The sequence below is a fragment of the Triticum dicoccoides genome, chromosome 5A, assembly GCF_002162155.2.
Source record: "Triticum dicoccoides isolate Atlit2015 ecotype Zavitan chromosome 5A, WEW_v2.0, whole genome shotgun sequence".
In the NCBI taxonomy this organism is placed as follows: domain Eukaryota; kingdom Viridiplantae; phylum Streptophyta; class Magnoliopsida; order Poales; family Poaceae; genus Triticum; species Triticum dicoccoides.
Window position 1 is genome coordinate 113,688,822 of NC_041388.1, and position 19,442 is coordinate 113,708,263.

Genomic DNA, 19,442 nt, shown 5'->3' on the forward strand with positions numbered 1-19,442 from the left:
AGATTCTGCACAACAGAGATGCAACTGGTCGAGTGGCAAAATGGGTGATTGAACTCCTTCCTTTAGATATCAAGTTCGAGGCAAAGAAAGCTATTAAGTCCCAAGCAATAGCAGATTTCCTCACCGAGTGGATTGAACAACAACTGCTGACTCAAGTTCACTCGGAGCACTGGACCATGTTCTTTGATGGATCCAAAATGCTGAATGGTTCTGGTGCTGGGGTGGTTCTGGTATCCCCCTGAGGAGACAAGCTCAGATATGTCCTCCAGATTCACTTTGATTCCTCCAACAATGAAGCTGAATATGAAGCACTCCTGTATGGGTTGCGTATGGCCATCTCACTCGGCGTCCGTCGCCTCATGGTCTACGGCGACTTAGATTTGGTAGTCAATCAAGTGATGAAGGAGTGGGACGTCAGAAGCCCAGCCATGACTGGTTACTGCAACACGGTGAGGAAGTTGGAAAAGAAGTTTGAGGGGTTAGAGCTCCATCACATACCCCGACTGAAAAATCAAGCAGCCGATGACTTAGCAAAGATAGGTTCCAAGAGAGAAGCCATTCCTAGCAATGTGTTTTTGGAGCATATTCACACACCGACCGTTCAAGAAGATCCTTTTACTGAAGAGCCCCCGCAGCCTAAGAGCGCCACAGATCCGACTGAAGTCGAGGTCCCAGTAGTGGTCGACCTAATCATGGAGGTTCTGGTCATCACACCCGACTAGACAGTGCCGTACATTGCGTACATCCTCAGAAAAGAACTCCCAGAAGACGAAGAAGAGGCTCGGCAGATCGTCTGTTGATCCAAGGCCTTTACTATGATAAGAGGACAATTTGTTCAGGGAAAGCGTGACTAGAGTCAGTCAGAGATGCATAACGCCAGAAGAAGGTCGAATGATCCTCAACGACACCCACTCGGGGACCTGTGGCCACCATGCGTCCTCTTCGGCCATCGTGGCTAAAGCATACCGAGCCGGATTCTATTGGCCGCGAGCAAATGAAATGGCGAAAGATATAGTCGACAGATGTGAAGGCTGCCAGTTTTACTCGGACATGTCTCACAAGCCAGCGTCAGCCCTGAAGACCATTCCTCTCGTCTGGCCCTTTGCTGTTTGGGGTTTGGATATGGTTGGACCACCGAGAACTGATAGGAGCGGCTTCACTCATGTGCTCGTGGCAGTCGACAAGTTTACCAAATGGATCGAAGCTAAACCTATCAAGAATCTTGAAGCCAGCACCGCTGTCAGTTTTATCAGAGAATTGACATTTAGATATGGAGTTCCACACATCATCATCACGGACAACGGGTCGAACTTCGATTCTGACGAGTTTAGAGCTTTCTACGCTTCTCAAGGCACACGAGTCGACTCTGCTTCAGTCGCTCACCCGCAGTCGAACGGACAAGTAGAAAGAGCCAATGGCCTGATTCTCAAAGGATTAAAACCCCGACTGATGCGTGACCTCAAACACGCAGCAGGCGCTTGGGTCGATGAACTTCCGTCAGTTCTGTGGGGTTTGAGGACAACTCCCAATCGGTCGACTGGACGAACTCCTTTCTTCTTGGTCTATGGAGCCGAAGCTGTTCTACCAAGTGACCTGCTCCACAATGCGCCCCGAGTCGAGCTCTTCTCCAAAGAAGCAGAGCAGGCCCAGCAGGATTCAGTCGATCTCTTAGAGGAGGAAAGAGAGATGGCCTTGATCCGGTCGACCATTTATCAGCAAGACTTGCGTCGATTCCACGCCAGGAACGTGAGGGGCCGAACCTTTCAAGAGGGGGACCTGGTTCTTCGAGTGGATCAACAGAAACCACACAAGCTCGCCCCGGTTTGGGAAGGCCCCTTCATCATCACCAAAGTTCTCCACAATGGAGCATACCATCTTTACAGTGTTGAGCATCAGAAGGACGAGCCACGGGCCTGGAACGCGGAGCTGCTCCACCCCTTTTATACTTGAGCACTTGTTCGAATAAAATGTAATGATAAGTACCTTTGTAATTTGTCCATCTAAGACAAGAGCTTTTCAGTCTTCTCGCATGATTGTTGTTGTTTCTATTTACCTCCGAAATCCCCCAGTGGGTAGGCTTAGTCGCGAATCCGTTTCGCCTAAGTTCGAAAGAAAATCCTACCGAGTGATGAGCAAGCCTCTCACTTGGGAGGCTTAGCCGCGAATCCGTTTCGCCTAAGTTCGAAAGAAAATCCTACCGAGTGGTGAGTGATCCTCCCACTCGGGGGTTTAGCTGCAGTCCGGCACTCGCCTAAGTTCTCCTACTTGGAGGCTTAGCTGCAGTCCAGTATTCGCCTAAGTTTGTAAAATCCTACCGAGTGGCGAGCAATCCTCCCACTCGGGGGCTTAGCTGCAGTCCAGCACTCGCCTAAGTTTGTAAAATCCTACCGAGTGGCGAGCAATCCTCCCACTCGGGGGCTTAGCTGCAGTTCAGTACTCGCCTAAGTTTAAAAAATCCTACCGAGTGGTGAGCAAACCTCCCACTCGAGGGCTTAGCTGCAGTCCAGTACTCACCTAAGTTTACAAAATCCTACCGAGTGGTGAGCAACCCTCCCACTCGGGGGCTTAACTGCAGTCTAGTACTCGCCTAAGTTCGAAACACATCCCCATCCGCAAGGATGACGAGGTGCAGGTCGACTGCAACCTTCTCCTTTGGAGCTACGTCACAAGTACAACGTGCGCTCCATCCCTATCCGCAAGGACGACGAAGCGCAGGTCGACTGGAGTCACCACCTCAGAGCTGCATCTCCAGTGCAAAGATTATTCCGAGCGAAGAACAAAGTCCACTTGAAGGCAAAACACAAGCATATTCAGAAATAAACCAAATTCAGATAAATCCTAAAGTTCCAAGCAGCGAATCAAAAGTATTCGAGCATCAAGCCCGAAAGAGTTTAACGGTTACAACAACCACTCGGCATTCCGAGGCAAATTTAAAGCAGATTCAAGTCTCATAAGTTTGTTCACTCGGCAGGAGGAGGGCTGGCAGGCTCGACGAATTCGTCCAGGTCGATCCCATCCGCGATCCGAGTGGCAGCAGCGATGAAAGTCTCCATGAAGGACTAGAAGTCATGCCTTTTAGTGTTAGCGACCTTGATCGCCGCCAGCTTGTCTTCACGAGCTTCCTTGTAGTGGACTCGCACCAAGGACAGCGCCATGTCAGCACCGCACCTGGCGGAGGACTTCTTCCATTCTTGCACTCGGTCGGGGATCTCGTTGAGTCGAGCCATCAAGGATTCCAGGTCATTTTGAAGCGTCGCCCTTGGCCAGAGCAATGAGTCGACTCGCGAGACTGCCTCCTTCAGGCGCGCGAGGTAGCTTGTGATGCTGGTGACACGAGACTCCAGTCGGAGCACGTTCATTGCAGTTTCGTCGCAAACTGGAGAAGTGATAGGGTCCAGACCCGTCTCGAACTTTCCAGTTTCCTTGTCAAAGTCTTGGCAGAATTCTGCAGCCAAAAATTAGTGAGTCGACCGGACAGGATCCGTTCGCAAGCATCAACACAGTCGGTTCAAAAGAAATACCTTCCAGCATAAGATAAGGTTCTTGGCAAGAGTTCTCAGATAAGCCTCCATGTCATTCCTCTTGTGGACCACATACTCCAACTTTTCATTCAGGGTAATTTTGTCCTTCTTCAGACGACTCACCTCTCGGTTAGACTCGTTGAGACATGACTTCAGCTTGGTCACCTCCCCTTCCAGTGCTTCGACTGAAGCCAGCTTCTGGTCTGCAAGGGCAGTTTTATCTTGGGCTTCCTTCTGTGCAGCGGCGAGGTCCGAGTCCTTTTTCTCCAGAGCCAACTTCATTTTCTTTGCAAAAGAAGCAATCGGATCAGACAAGAGCTCGAAGAAATGTTTTAAAAAGACAGTCGACAGGCAGTTACCTTCCATACCAGCAGCTTCGTCTTGAGTTTTCTTCAGATTCTGCTGGGCCAACTCCAAGTCGAGGTTGAGTTGCCTCTGCTTCTCCTAAAGTTCAGCAAACTTGGAAATGAGAGTACAAGACTTCTGCAGAAGGCAAAAGACGTGTCAATCGACAAGATCAAAGGTTGTTTACTTCCGAGTGGATAAAACTTAAAGAAGTTCGCTTAGACCCCAGCCGACTGCACATAGTTGACTGCGGTCTCGGGGGCTACACCTAGCAGGTGCACTTGGTGTGCCCCCGCTGATTAAGACCCAACTCGACCGGTCCGCCCGGGTCAAGTAAAAAAAACTGTTCAGAACCCAGTCGACTGCCAGCAGTCGACCGCGGTCTCGGGGACTACACCCAGTGGGTGCACTTAGCGTGCCCCCACCGGTTCAGATCTCATTCGACCGGTCCGCCCGGGTCGAGTAGAAGGAAAGAAAGGAAGGAAGAACTCAGACCCCAGTCGACTGCCATCAGTCGACTGCGGTCTCAGGGACTACACCCAGTGGGTGCACTTAGCGTGGCCCCACTGGTTCAGATCCTACTCGCCCAGACCGAGTGGAAGAACGCAACTACCAAAGACAACAAAACACCCAGTGGGTGCACTGATTCGACGCAAACAACAGGAGATTGTATAGAAGAAATTTTTTCGGGTAGCATATCCTGATAGAACAAGGTCAGTTGAAAGTTTACTTGCCTGGACATTGGCCCGGAGAGCAGCGCTGGCATCGTAAGCGGCCTGGCTATTCTCGTGCACCGTCTTCATACGCTCCATCATCACGTTAGCCTGATGGATGGCTTCCGCAGCCGCATCCGACTAGTTTTCCGGGAGAGGGTAGCTGGTGAAGAAGAGGGCAGACGACCCAGTTGCAGCAACTTGGACCTCCGAGGCGTGAGATGGGATGACTGAAGGAATCACCGGTACAGTCGACGGTGCGGGGCGCTCACTCGACAAGGGTACATCGAAGGTTACAGAGGCCCCGCCCGCGTCTTCAGAGTGATGGACGGTTGGTGTTGTCGTTGGTCCCTGCTGAGACGCCTTACCAGCCGCCGCCTTTTTATTCTTCCTGGGCCTAGGAGCCACATCTTCATCGTCATCTGGGAGATCGATGACGTTGGGTGGAGCTGCGGAGAAGATCAGTCGACCCCAAAGTGAACCGCTAGAATTCAATCGACCGAGTAGTCAAGAGCAAGATCATAAGAGTTTTTACCTGGGTTGGAGGTGACCGCATCTTCCATCTCCTCGTCTCGGTACTGGTAAGAAGAGGTTCCTGATGTAGCAGCACTGCAAAGGCCCGCACCCAGTCGGTTATGTTCTGTTGCTTGAGTCGACGAAAAGAACAAGTCAGATGATTACCCGGAGATGGTAGGGACGGTCACTTTGATCCTGGACAAAGCCTTTGGCAGTTTGGAGGAGGTGGCTTTCGGTGCTTTTGGCGCTGGAGGCGGCACAACCTTGGGCTGCTTCGGGGCCTTCTCAATCGGCGCTGGAGAAGACGTCCGGGGCGCTTCGAACACTGCCCAGTCAGCGCGGTCGCCAGGTCCGGGGTGCTCGTTGGGTCGTGAGCGTGCTTGGATCTTCTCTCTCTGCGAGGAGGCGAGTCGACCTCTTCGTCATCAGTCGAGTCCTCGCTCTCCTCGTCCTCCTCGGCATCCGAGTGCCACTCGCCACTCTCGCCCCTGCTCGCCCCTTCCTCGACGTCTTGCCCCTGCACTCCATTGGGCATCGAGTACATGTCGACGAGGGCCAGAAAGGACAACGATCGAAAGGAATTCAGTCGACCATCAACAAGGTGTCACACAAAGAATCAAGAAGATACTCGACAAAGCAGAGTCATACCTGTTCCGGCTGGCGTGAGTGGTCGAATGGAATCACCCTCCTAGACCCCCGGGGATTGTCTTTGTTGCTGGTGCTTCCCTTCAGCCACTTCTCCAAGGTGTCTCCGCTGACGTCCTCCGGGTGGATCCGAGTGGAGTCCTCAAGCCCCGAGTACATCCACATCGGATGGTCACGGGCCTGAAGCGGTTGGATGCATCGACTGAGAAAGACCTCCAACAGGTCCATCCCAGTCACCCCGTCGCGGACAAGTTGGATGACCCGCTCGACCAACACCTTGACCCGCGCCTTCTCTTCTGGGACTACCCTCAAGGAGGAGGGCTTCTCCACTCGAGCTAGGGAAAAGGGAGGAAGTCCAGTCGACTGGCCCGGAGTCGGCTGGTCCTTACAGTAAAACCAAGTCGACTGCCAGCCCCGGACCGAGTCAGGAAGGATCATCGCTGGGAAGGTGCTCTTGTTCCTCATCTGGATCCCCAGACCCCCGCACATCTGGATCACATGCGTCCTCTCATCACTCAGATTTGCCTTTTTGACCGTCTGGGAGCGGCAAGTGAAGATGTGTTTGAAGAGACCCCAGTGCGGTCGACAGCCCAAGAATTTTTCACACATCGACACAAAGGCAGCCAGAAAAACTATGGTGTTTGGAGTGAAGTGGTGAAGTTGAGCCCCGAAGAAGTTCAGAAAGCCACGAAAGAAAGGATGGGGAGGCAGAGAAAACCCGCGATCGACGTGGGTGGCGAGGAGGACGCACTCACCCTCCCGCGGCTGCGGCTCGGTCTCGTTCCCCGGGAGCCGCGCCGATTTGTGGGGGATCAGTCCCCCCTCCACCAGGTCGTCGAGGTCGTCCTGGCTAATCGTCGAGCGCATCCAATCACCCTGGATCTAGCCCGGCGGCAGGCCAGATCTTGACGAGGATCCGCCCGACTGGTCCTCTTGCCCTTCGCCTTCGCGGTCGCCTTCTTCGCGCGCTCCAGCGCCACCGTCTTCTCTTTTCCCATGTCGACGGATCGAGTTCGAGCGAGGTTTCGACGCAGAGAGCGGAAGCATGCGTGGCGGAGAGGTCTGAGGAAGAAGAAAGAGAATGGGAGCGCGCGGTGCAAAGACCCGGTCCAGTACCTTTTATAAGGTCATTCCTCGACTGACTGACTGGTAGGCCCAGACGATCTAAACAAATCCCGCAGCAATCAAGCGCGCAATACGTGGCGAAAAAGGTGGCGCGGAGATCGAGGCGACCTGCCTAATCCGTCCCGATTACCACGGCCTCACCCGTCCGGCGCGCTTCCCAAAATTCGAATCCCGCGAAATCCGCGGAGAGCAGAGCAACTTGTCAGACTGAAAACGTCCTCCACATTATCATTCGGAATTCTACCGTGAAAATTCACTCGACAAAAACCAAGAATGACCAAGGCGACTGAAAAAGAAGTTGACATTGTCTCCTCAGTTCATGGCTCCAGAACAAGTTATACTCACAACGCGAAGAATGAGTCGGAAGTGTTCCCAACTCCTTCCGCACTCAAACCCTGATCCATTCGGGGGCTAATGACGAAGCTATGTACCTAGGGTAGAGTCATGGATCTGTTCAAGATACCCTCCCCAAGGACATCTCTAAAAGCACCAGAAGCAGTCGAAGAAGAGGTCATCATCCACTCGACCATAAAGCCATGTTTCACTCGACATTCTTGAGGACACTCGACCATGCGAACAACCACTCGACTACCAGAAGATGGAGAACCTCTCACTCTGCAACGGTCAGGATTAAGTCATAGTTTTAACAATCATTTATAGCACTTTACTTCGGTCGTTATCAGTAATGCTCCTTCTTTATGAACATTGAACCCTGTGTAATGGAGGGGAGCTGGGGTCCTGGCGCACTCTATATAAGCCGCCCCCTCCTCCGAGACAAGGGTTCGCACCCCCTGTAACTCACACACATATATCCAGTCGACCGCCTCCGGGCTCCGAGACGTAGGGCTGTTACTTCCTCCGAGAAGGGCCTGAACTCGTAAAACTCACGTGTACAACTCCTCCATAGCTAGGATCTTGCCTCTATATACCTACCCCCCATTCTACTGTCAGACTTACAACCACGACATGGCAGTCTGCTCCCCAACGAACGATGCCATCAGCTCCAGCATACGGTGTCGTCGGTCGCAACATGGCCAGAGGCCGGTCCCAGCAAACCATGTTACCACTTCCAGCATGTGGCGCGTCGGTTCGCAACAGACGAGGTCGTCGGTTCCATCATACGATGCTGCCGGTTGCAACATCATCGGAGGCCGGTTCTAGCATCATTGACATATGGTTCCAACAAATGTCGCTCATGATAACTTGCAAAATACGACGCACCAGTTTTTCTCCAAGGAATAAAAGAAGCGCCACTTGTCATTTGTGCACACGACTTAAAATAACACCAGAGTTGATTGTATGTTTCTTTCAGCACGACTACAATATGCTTCGGAGAATGAATATATGGTGATTTAACATCTTACAAAAGTTTACATATGAAGTATATCAAAATTGAAGAAGAAGAAAAAGAATGAATACAGCAAGCTCCCATTTAATAAAGAAAAAAAACTCTCCCCGTCCGAAAATGTAAGATCATTTTGATAGTATAAAAAATGGTCTTATATTTTAGGACGGACGGAGTACTATATGGACAAATCACTAAGCTATATGGATTCAAGAAAACTAAAAAAAACCACTTCCCTCGAAAAATGGAGGGGAAGAATAAAAACGCTAGCCAAAATATGATCAACATTATTAGAAAGGCGCCTGCTAGGCGTCATCCGGTTGATAACTTGCAGTTATAAGCCACCTTATCTACCGTTCGATATGATTAATCAAGGCCATCAGCTTGTATCCCCGCATCACAGCACACCCACAGCCCCGTGACATTAACTGATACAAACCGTTCAATGGCAGACGCTGCCGAGATCAGAGCGAGCTGCGCTTGTCGTCGGCCGCATGGAGCACGGTCGGTGTCGTGGTGGAGCTACAATGGAACATCGCCGGAGGTCACCGCTGCTGTAATGGAGCATCACTTGGCTGACGGTGCCGTGGTGGAGTTGCAACGAAACATCACTGGGGGTCGTCGCTGCTACGGTGGAGCGTCGCCGGACCGTCGATGTCGTGGTGCTGTGATGAAGCATTGTCGAACCGCCGATGTCGGCGGTGCTTCATTGCAACCTCGCCGGAGCTTCCAACGACCGCCGCGACGCTTCACTGCAACCTCGCCGGAGCTCCAACAACCGCCGTGGCGCTTCATTGCAACCTCGCCGGAGCTTCATTGCAACCTCAGCCGTGCTCCATGGTAGCACCCCGACGGCCGCCAGCGAAGCTTCATTGCAGCGTCACCACTACCACGCGGGCGTGCTCCGTCAAAGCTCCATCGCAGCACCGCTGCCCGCCTGCCCCGTCAAAGCTCCACCGCAGCACCAGACGGGTGCCGACGAAGCTTCACTGCAGCGCAACGCGATGGCGTCGAGGTGCTGCGGCGAATCAGGCGACCGCAATGGCGGATGTTGTGACACAACAGTGCGGCGAGCCGGCGACGGCGATGCTGCGATGCAGACACGGTGGCGACAGAGCTCTCGAGGCCCGATGTTGTGATGCTCCTCTCCTCAACCTCCCCACTGCAGCATGTGCGGCGAGTGGTGACCCGCCTCCAACACCATCATCTTCTGCAGCTCCGGTGGCCACACCGTACCCTCGCCCCCCTTTGGAGCAGCGATGCCCTGCGATGGATCTCTCACATGGGTCCTAGGATTTGTGTTGGAGCTTCGCGAGAGGGAGAGAAGGTGAGCAGGAAGGTTGTTGGCGCCGGCGGCATGGCTCCGGCGGTGGGTTGGACGGGATTGAGGGGTGAGAGAGAGAGGGAGAAGATGAAACAGAGAAGAGATGGGGATGAAGAGAAGTGCTCCAGGAAAGACCAGATCCTTCGGCAAAGAGATAAGGTGGAGGACGCGTGGGCATGTGGGCCTGTGGGACACGTGGCGTGCTGTGAAGGAGGTTTACGAGAGATAGAAATCATTCGGTTGATTGTAAACGTTTTCCTATTAGAAAAGCCCCTGAGATTATCTGAAAGTTAACAGGCTACCAGTTTTTGTCCTTAGTCTTTTCTTATGCAACACAACTCCAGACTTTATTCACAGACACCCTTGGAACGTCGCGAATTTGAAAAGCCCATACCCTTCCCTCCCCAAATCATCGCACACGAAACCGAAGGATCCGGCAGTTGACTCCTCCTCCAATCAGGCTAGCCGGACGCTCCACGCCGGCCGCCATGGACTCCACAGCGACCGGACCCGAGCTCGCGGCGTCCCACGACGAGGAGGAGGCGGCTCCCCTCGTCTCCGGCGCCGGCGACGGCCGCCGCGGCGCAGGCACAGCGTCGCAGACCCGCGACCTGCACCTCCTCAGCCTGGCCTTCTTCTTCGTCTTCCTCGCCTACCACGCCGCCCAGAACCTCCAGAGCACCGTCAACACGGTACGCATCCTCTCATCCCAAGAATTCCCCAGCGCACCCACGCACGCTCGGACGTGACCGTCGGTGGCGTGGCGATACGACTGATTGGCGCCGGCCGCACGGGCTCTCGCACGCAGGACGGCAATTTGGGTTCGATATCGCTGGGCTTGCTGTACACGTCGTTCACGGCGTTCTCGGTCGTGGGTTCGCCGGTGGTGCGAGCGATGGGGTCCAGGCGGGCGCTCGTGCTCGGCACCTCCGGCTACCTCCTCTTCATCGCCGCCAACCTCGCCCCCTCCTGGTATGTACGCTACCACCAAGCCGCTAGCTCCGATTGCTTCTGCTGTAATTTCTCCGTCCTTGGTAGAGTATATTCCTGGCGGTTCCGACGTATCTCGAGCTGACTGAATCTGTGTGGCGAAGATTCGTCCGAGTGACAGTGGAATTTGGCGGTGTAGGGTACAGTACAAAATAGGGGAACAGATAGGTGGTAAAATGACAAATCTACTAACTTGCCGGCTCAGCATTTGCTTTCCACTATGGCGACGTCCCTTTCGTGGTTGCCGTGCAAGCAAAATGAAATGTGTGACCCTACGCCACGCCCCAATGTAGCTGCATAATCTGGTCCGCACGCCAATTTTCAGTTTGTTCTGAATGGGAGTGAAAAAACTCAATTCTCACTGGAAAAAGATGTTTGATATGTGCAACTAAACGTCAACAAATACAAACATGAGGGTTGGGAGCTCCACACGATAGCCACACCAACCAGCCTCGCCGGTCCTTCCCATGCCCACCTCTGCCTAAGAACAATGAGGGTTGACGGCTATTGTCACCAACATTACCGGTGGCGCCTTCCCACGACCATCCCTCTAAGTCCGCGGGTCATAGGGTTTTCCTGTTTGAAGACAATTGTTTTTTAGGGAACTGCCCGAAGACAATTTAACGACATTGGCAGTGAACTCTTTCCCTTCTCTCTTTCCTTCGGCTTGGCCCTTCTCCCTGTAGATAGTCGACACATGGAAAATGAAAATAATAGGAAAATAACAAATAAGGAAAAACAACAAGGTGGACCATGGCCTACAAGGGTCAAGAGAGTCACTAGATCCGAGTGTTTGAACCGAAGAAGATAAGAGAGGAGCGTCTCGGGTCAAACTAACGAGTGCGCCTTAGTATATGGTCTTTGTGAGATTTGTATTTTTTCTTCATTATTTGTCGTATTCATAGTTTAGACGTGTGTTAAGTAGATGCACCTACGTAAATGAGTGTGTAGGATGTGCATATGGTGGTCCGTGTTCTTCTGTCGAAGAATGTAAGGCTTGCCGTTGAGAAATGTACAATGAGAACTCAAGTTGGTGTAAACATGGGTAAAACTATGTAAAATGTTTAAATATAACTCCAATAGTGTAGACATATACGATCGGAATACCATTCTGTTGCTAGCTATGAAATTGGAAAGGTAGAACTAATCGCATTCAGATGGTATGGATGAGCCACATTTGATGCTTTAGTCATGCTACAAACCACATAAAGTTTTCAATGTTGAATCGGCTGCCAGATCTAGCTGTAACCCTACGTCTAGTGCTCCCCTCCAATCGTCGTGGATGAACGACGCTATGGCAGTGCCTAGAATCAAAGCCACGATCTTCAACTTGCTTCCGACTTGTTCTCTAGAGGTTTGGATGGGATTCAGGCTCTCTCAACACCGGGTCCGGCTAGCAAGCCATCGTGTACTCTGGATGGAAACCGATGATCTTGCCCTTGGCTTGACCAGGCAACATCAACGTCCATGGTTCATGTTCTTGTTGAAGGTGCTGGCTCGAAACTTTGCTTCAGAGATGAAAATCCCAAGTTCGACATTTGGTTGAACATGTCCAACAGACACACACGCGGTGTTCTCTTATAGAAGGCTCTATGTGAGCGTAGCAGACTTGTTGTTGTTTTGCCACAAGTCATAGGGTCTATGGTGGAATTGTGAAGATACCGTTGCAAGATAGGTCTTTTTTGGATGCCTTGAGTTTCACTTTTTTTTTCTTTTTGTAAACTAATTTGTTCGACATCGATGCTTGAATTTACTTGATATTGTTGACTAATTAATAATAAATGGATGTATGCATCAACCACGTTTTTTTTGCGGGTTGCAGAGGCAGAAGTTGATCACCTTTTTTTGAGAAAAATGAGAGTTTGTACTTCACTCATTTTTGTAAAGAAAATATACACACCCAATTTTGGTTTTAATCTTGTAACATTTTGGCTCATTTCATATCGAGATGGATGCCGAATAACTAGCGGATATTTTCGGCCTGCGCTTGTCCGGTTGTAGTTGGAGTCTTGGAACAGAACAGCTTGGTCGGCAGCAGCCATGCGCGCCTGCCCCCACTTATTTTTTAAAGATCCGATCAGATGTGCCACCTGACAAGTGGAACCGTTGGAGTAGGCATACGAGGATTACCCAAACAGCAACTGGATATGTACGTAAATAGACAAAAGCTCTATGTCCATCGGCGGCAGCATTGGATACGTAGCAAGTTCCAACCACCGTCGCCGTCAGTCGTCACCTTGCAGAAGCTCCAAGCAGGATACCAACAAGGTGTGCAGGCCAGGAACTGAATGCTTTATGTGCTTATATAAGTGCACCGTGGATCTTAAGCTAAGACATGGCGGGCGGAGCGATTAACCTAAGCAAAGCAGGGTTACGATGCTGTCGATGGATCCGTGTCACCATCCTAAATTGGACCATTATAAGTTTGTTTAGGGGAAAAAGTTGGACCATTAAGTTGGCTGTACGGCCTGCCATGCACCCATGGTCTCAAGTTGAGTATTAGGTCCTGTTTGGTTCACAAATTTTAGGATTTTTTTAGTCCCAACTAAAAAGTCCCTAGTTCTTAAAAAGTCGTTTTCAAAGACTAAAAAGTCTCTAATCCCTTTCTAGAGGTTATTAAATGATCATGTTGCCCCTAGTATATAGAATAATAATAATTAAACAACACCATGGGGTGGCGGGCCAATGGATGCATGGAGGGGCATTGTTGAAAAAGTCCCAAAAAGTCTAAAAAAAGACTTTCCTTAAGAGTCTTTTTCATTTAGTCCCAAATGCCTAGTTTAGTTCCTCAAAAGTCCCTTCCGTTTGGTAAAAAAATCTCTAAGAGGGATTTTTTCTAGTCCCTACATAAAAAAATCCCTGGAAACAAACACCCCCTTACTTCCTTCGTCCGAAATTAGTTGTCGCTTGCTTGAATGGATGTACTGTAGCATTAAATTTCGAACGGAGGGAGTAGATAATTTGGATGATTTGAGTTTTGTGGTGATAGTGAAGTGGGGTTTCTTCCAGACAGGCAGATCCTCTAGCTCCACGTGTATCTCCCCTACATTCACATGGCATCGATAAAAAAATCTTTGTCAACAGACGGCAGATACACCAACAATGCAAAGACAGCGATCGCCGGAAAGATCAGAACAAAAACGGCACACGGCCAAGAAAACGGCAGCAAGATGGCAGGCGCGCACGGCCAAGTAGTTCCCGGCAGCCACGGTCTACGGCTAGCAAGACGAGCCGCTTCCATGCGGGCCCACGCGACGCCTAGTTCTCTCCGCAGTCCGCTCGCTGGCTCGCCGGCCGCCTTCTCCTCTCCTCGGTAACAAAGGAGCGACCGCAGCATAAAAAGCTTCTAGACGCGCCACTGTCGCGCCCAGCTCCCACGCCTCCCCTCCCCTCGCGCTGCTTCTAGAAGCCTCCAGCGATGGACGCCCGCCGCGACGACGAGGAGGAGGCGGCGGCGCCGCTCCTGGGCGCGCCCGCTCCGAGGAGCCACGCCGCCGACGTGCACGTCCTCTCCGCCGCGTTCGTGTGCTTGTTCTCCGCCTACAGCGCCGCCCAGAACCTCCAGAGCACCGTCAACGACGTACGTACGCGCACCTCCCTCCCTCTTTCCCCGCGTCGATCTCGCTCGGTTCGATCCTGATGTGGGTCCTGGCTGCAGGAGGGCGACCTGGGCACCGTCTCCATGGGGGTGCTTTACACCTCCTTCACGCTCTTCGCGGTCGCGGCGTCGCCTGTGGTCAGGTGGCTGGGCGCCAGCCGCGCGCTCGTCATCGGCACCAGCGGCTATCTGCTCTTCATCCTCGCCAACCTGGTCCCGACATGGTGCGTATCGTCACGAGGCGCACAGTCGGACAGACTCTCTGACATGATAGTGCCTCGCTGGTCTGTATAGCAGTGTTTGGTTTGAATGCTTGGTCCCTGCTTGATAGAATGCCTGCCTAGACAATGTTCATTCCCCTGAAAGAAGTTCAGTTAAGTTAGACAGAGTGTCAATTTTATTCGATAATTTGTTGTCTCGTCATGTGATTTTTGTTCGTAGTTGAGACGTTGATTATAGCCAATCGATTTTTATGGGCTGCAATCTCCCCCCTGATTGCTACTTGAATTGTGAGAAGTTTAGGCTCTTTGGCCTTGTTATTAAGATCATGGATTCAAATTATTTCCGTGCTCATTTAGTTCCTGGATTCGTCAGGGCTGAACTTCAGCTGCAGCCTAATTAGTTGACGTGCTGATCTTGGACCAGAACCTTAGTTCTTGCATCAGGTAGAGGCCCAGTTTACTAGGTCGTACATTGTGCATACAATTTATTCTATATTTCAAACAACACAATGAGCCGATGCCCTGTTTAGCTGGAGTTAAAAAAATCTCAACTAACCCAAATAGCTAATTCGGTGAAGTGTATGTTGGTAAAAACCTCGTATTAATCACGAATGGCCTTTGGCCCTATTTGATGTGTTCATAATCCGGTAAAAAAATGGTTGTGTAATATGCCACTTTGTATTTATTTTCAAGTTCAGTAAATTCAACAATCTGCAATAATGAGACGCCTTTGATGTTAACTTGAACAACAAATTATCAGGTACACAATGGTACCAGCTTCACTGTACCTGGGTTTTACCGCATCAATCATTTGGGTTGGGCAGGTAATAATTTTGCTTTCCAATAAAGTATTTAGTACCCATTTATGTCTGGTTAACGTACATACCCGTTCGCAATGCAGGGCACATATCTTACTTCTGCTGCCCTCAGTCATGCAAGAGACAACAATTTGCCCGACGGTCCAACTTTAGGAAGCTTTAATGGAGAATTCTGGGGTGTGTTCGCTAGCACACAGGTACAAGCTATTTACTATTAAAACATGCATAGAGCTACTTTAGCAGTTGTTCATACCTCAGAGTGTAGTTTCTATTACTTTCTGCACATAGGCACATACCCTGTGCAGCTACAAGGGTACAATGGTCTCTGACATAACGACTTCAATTACGTTTGAATTGTGTAGGTCATTGGGAATTTGATCTCACTTGCTCTACTGAGAAATGGAAAGGTTAGCATCTCAATTTGGATCCTTTCAGTGTCTTATGAGCATCTTGTGGACTGCCATTTTACTTGCACATCATGTGTGTTTGATCCTATCATCTTCATATCACTTCAGGATGGAGGAAGTGTAACAGGAAAAAATCTGCTGTTTGTTGTGTTCCTTGGATGCATGATTATCGGCATTGTATTGATGTGTTTACTGTCCAAAAGGGATGAGAAACGAGATAATGCTTCGACACACTCCTCATTTGGATCTATGTTGAAGTATATTGTTGCCCCTCTCAAGGACCGTAGGATGATTCTTCTGATCCCTCTTATCGCATATTCAGGTTTACAGCAGGCATTTGTATGGTAAGTAATGGATAATCTTTTCAGCATTGATGGTGGTTCAGCTCTTTCTGTGCCTTTTCTAACAGGATGTGGTTTTCTTAGGGCTGTATTCACAAAGAGTATTGTGACACCTGTGCTTGGCATATCTGGAGTTGGTGGCGCCATGGCAATTTATGGCGCATCTGATGTAGTTGTAAGTGAAACTATTAACTTGGTGTTAACATTATCCAGTACCAGTTCGTGTTCCTGTTTTCATCTGCTGTTGCTTCAGGTTTAGAAAATAGCTAAGTCCACAACTTAAACAGACAACTGTATAAAAACATATCATCTTCCATTTATTTACAGTTTATACACATCATTCTAAACTGCTGGAAAGACCATACTGTATGTTTAGTTGATTGAAGCTCGCTTGACATTGCAGTGTTCATTGGTTGCTGGACGTTTTACCTCTGGGCTTCATTCAGCTACATTTATAGTGTCAGTTGGAGCTATCGTTCAGGCTGTGGTCCTGTTCTGGTTGCTTCTTTTTTACAGGTTTGATTTTTTAAGTTGTCCTTGTTTGCTGTGCTACTCTTCCCGTATCATTGCTATTGCAGTCTACTCATTGTTATCTTGCTTGCAGTCCAATGGAGGGGCTACTTGGTGCAGCGATTCCACTATTTATAGGTGCCTTATGGGGTGTTGGTGATGGAGTCTTGAACACACAGTTAAGTGCATTACTTGGATTGCTGTTCGAGGATGTCAAGGTAATCATACTATGGTTTGTTTTCTCTAGTGTTCCTTGTACAGATACATCCTAGTTTTCCTTATGTACGGATCTTGTTTTATTAGGGTATTCTTAGTTTCTTATCCAAGTGCAGTGGTTTGGCTCGTGGGTCTATTGTTGGCAGGTATTTTCAGAAAAATGAAAATTCATATCTCAACGTTTCAGAATAAAAAAAAAATCATATATACACCAAGATGTGGTGTACATACCTGTAAAATTTCATTGATAAATATGTTCATCTGTGCGCTACCAAAAAAGGTGTGGATCTATATAATAGCAAAAACACTTAGGGCCTGTTCGGCCGCTCTCCGCGGAGCGGAGCCGGCGGAGCGCCCTTTTAGCAGCTCTGCGTATTATACCTAGCAAGCCACTCCGCTCCGGCGCGGAGCCGCGGAGCGGAGGGAGTCCGAACGCGGCCTTAATTTTGTGTTTCCGGTTATTACCTCACCTTCAGTGAAAAGATATCGATGGCTGCTTCATCTTAAATAAATGCCAGCGGTGTAATGCTTTGATTTCATTTGCTGTGGACCTTGTGTTAATGACGAAATGTATAATTCGACACGTTCTATTTACTGATACAACTAAGTTATCTTAAATAAATACTAAGCTTGTCTTGAAAAATGACAAATGCAGGAAGCAGCTTTTGCACAGTTGAAGGTTTGGCAATCAGGTGCCATCGCAGTCATCTTCTTCTTGAGCCCAAGCATCACACTACAAGCAATGCTTATCTTGATGGCCACATCACTCGTCATCTCCTTTGGCTTGTTCCTGTTACTTACCCTTGTTGTCGAGAAGCCATCAAGCATCAGAGCATGAGGCAAATCCTATTTCGGTGTGCAGACGGTGTCGTCGTCACCACATGGTTAGTGACCAACAGCATGTACAACCACACTGGTGTATTGACCTGTGATATGAAACAGAGAAGGAAGAGCATCATCATCCATCACGACGCGACGCCATGGCAACGTGCACATCATGCTATTCATGTCAGACATTGTTTGCTGGAGGTCTGAAGTGAAGAGGTTGCAGGCAAAATGTGGGAAGTGAGAGTCGGCCTTGCATTTCGTTTCCTGCCACTTTTCAATCCCCTGTTATTGCCCATGACCGTGTCTTGTTACAGGAACCACATACTCCATTATAATTATAATTTATATAAGAGGCAACATTTCATTCAAACAAGTGATGATATTTTGTGTTGGGGTAACCTATATCTTTCTCTGTCTTTCCATATGGGCCATGATCCACCTGCAAAATAGTCTTCCTTTTTTGCGCGGAACCTGCAGAATAATCTGACTGACCCGATATCGGCCCAAGCAAACAGGCCCAAGTTCTAACTGAAACTGTTGGTAAGTTCTGTTTTTCCTTTTCGTTTGAGGAATTAAGTTCTGAAATTTGATGTTTGTCAAGTGCCCTGCCTTTCCATTTCCCAGTAGCTACAAATATTATGGAACACTACGCAATACGCATAGTTGAAGGAACACAATAGCATTGCAACAGAGATGAAATTAAAGGAGTGGTACTAGAGAAGGAATGAGAGCAACACCCAGAAAATCAAGTGGGATACATGTTCCTCTGTTTATTCATGGTACATCACACGGGAGACACACTGACGCAAAGATGGCTCACACGAACAAACTGGAGACAACACGTACAGAGACGGGGGGAACACATGCAATACATTACTAACCATTACCGGAGACAACTTAAGCACCAACACCCATGCAAATGCAGGCAGGCTAATTCTCCATTACCAAGCGGCTGCTGACGAGCCTCCCTCCCGTCAGTTGAAGTAGCCTGACGGCGAACGTGGCGGCTGCTTCGGCTGCGAGGACGATTGTTCCGGCGTCTGGGGTTTGGGGTCCGGCTTCGGGCTGGGGCCCGGGGCAGGCTTTGGGTCGGGCGTGGGCTTGGGGTCAGGCTTTGGCGCCGGTCTAGGGTCGGGCTGCGGGTCTGGTTTGGGGTCGGGTTTGGGTGCTGGGTCAGGTTTCGGCGCCGGTTTGGGGTCGGGCTTGGGTGCTGGGTCAGGTTTCGGCACCGGTTTTGGGTCTGGTTTCGGGTCAGGTTTTGGCGCGAGTTTAGGGTCGGGCTTGGGTGTCGGGTCAGGTTTCGGCGCGAGTTTAGGGTCGGTCTGCGGGTCTGGTTTGGGGTCAGGCTGTGGCGTAGGCTTCGGCTCTAGGCTGGGCTCATGTTTCAGCTCCGGCGCCCTCCCAGCGACGGCGAGGCTAGCAACATTTGCCGCGACGAGGGCCAACAGCAAGCACAGCGAGAAGGCGGATGCCCTCATCGTCGCCGATCACTAGCTAGCTGCTCACAGCTCACTCAGCTCACTTGCTTTGTAGTATGTGTCTCACACTTGGCTGTGTGAGTGTGTGGCGGAATTAGTAGAGGATTTATAGGCCCGGCGAGCGTGCCAACACCGGACGCGTGTCCATTGCCTTTGCGAGCCCGTGACCGGCACGGTGACCAGCTACAGTGACATCTCTCAGCTTTTGTTCATGTCACCTTTGCATGGCATGCGCGCACCGGCCAAATCATCCAGCAGAAAAGAGCCAAAGGATCCACGAGACGGCATGGATCGACGGACACGTACGCGGGCATTTTGCGAGATCTAGGACCCCGTCCGGACACGAACAAGTGGCACGTACGCATGAATGCAAAGAGCCGGTCCCCGCTCCACCTTCGTCTTCTTCGATTGTCTCTGCTTTTGCTATGCGTTCCTTCTCGATTACTCGATCCATCTTAGAGACATAAACCGAGCCAAAATGCTACCCCCTCCATCCATTAT

The 19,442-nt window shown here is 50.2% G+C and overlaps 2 protein-coding genes across 3 annotated transcripts; one reads left to right on the top strand and one right to left on the bottom strand.

Moving 5' to 3' along the window:
• Window positions 1–9,910: 9,910 nt before the first annotated feature.
• LOC119299881 (UNC93-like protein 3) lies at window positions 9,911–17,836 on the top strand. 2 transcript variants are annotated; one of them, XM_037577010.1, is made up of 10 exons: window positions 9,911–10,226; window positions 10,343–10,506; window positions 15,104–15,167; window positions 15,245–15,358; window positions 15,524–15,568; window positions 15,677–15,912; window positions 15,994–16,084; window positions 16,313–16,425; window positions 16,514–16,637; window positions 17,291–17,836. In XM_037577010.1, exons 1-10 carry the CDS (start codon window positions 10,023–10,025, stop codon window positions 17,471–17,473), a joined length of 1,338 nt encoding a protein of 445 aa, XP_037432907.1. In that variant the 5' UTR covers window positions 9,911–10,022; the 3' UTR covers window positions 17,474–17,836. The 2 variants fall into 2 exon arrangements, with proteins under 2 accessions (XP_037432907.1, XP_037432908.1); XM_037577011.1 differs by lacking the exons at window positions 9,911–10,226; window positions 10,343–10,506 and adding exons at window positions 13,667–14,104; window positions 14,183–14,346.
• A 352-nt stretch (window positions 17,837–18,188) lies between these two features.
• Window positions 18,189–19,004, bottom strand: LOC119299882 (protein TsetseEP-like). The gene has a single exon (XM_037577012.1). The coding sequence runs from the start codon at window positions 18,939–18,941 to the stop codon at window positions 18,438–18,440; it is 504 nt and encodes a 167-aa protein (XP_037432909.1). The 5' UTR covers window positions 18,942–19,004; the 3' UTR covers window positions 18,189–18,437.
• Between the last annotated feature and the right edge of the window lie 438 nt (window positions 19,005–19,442).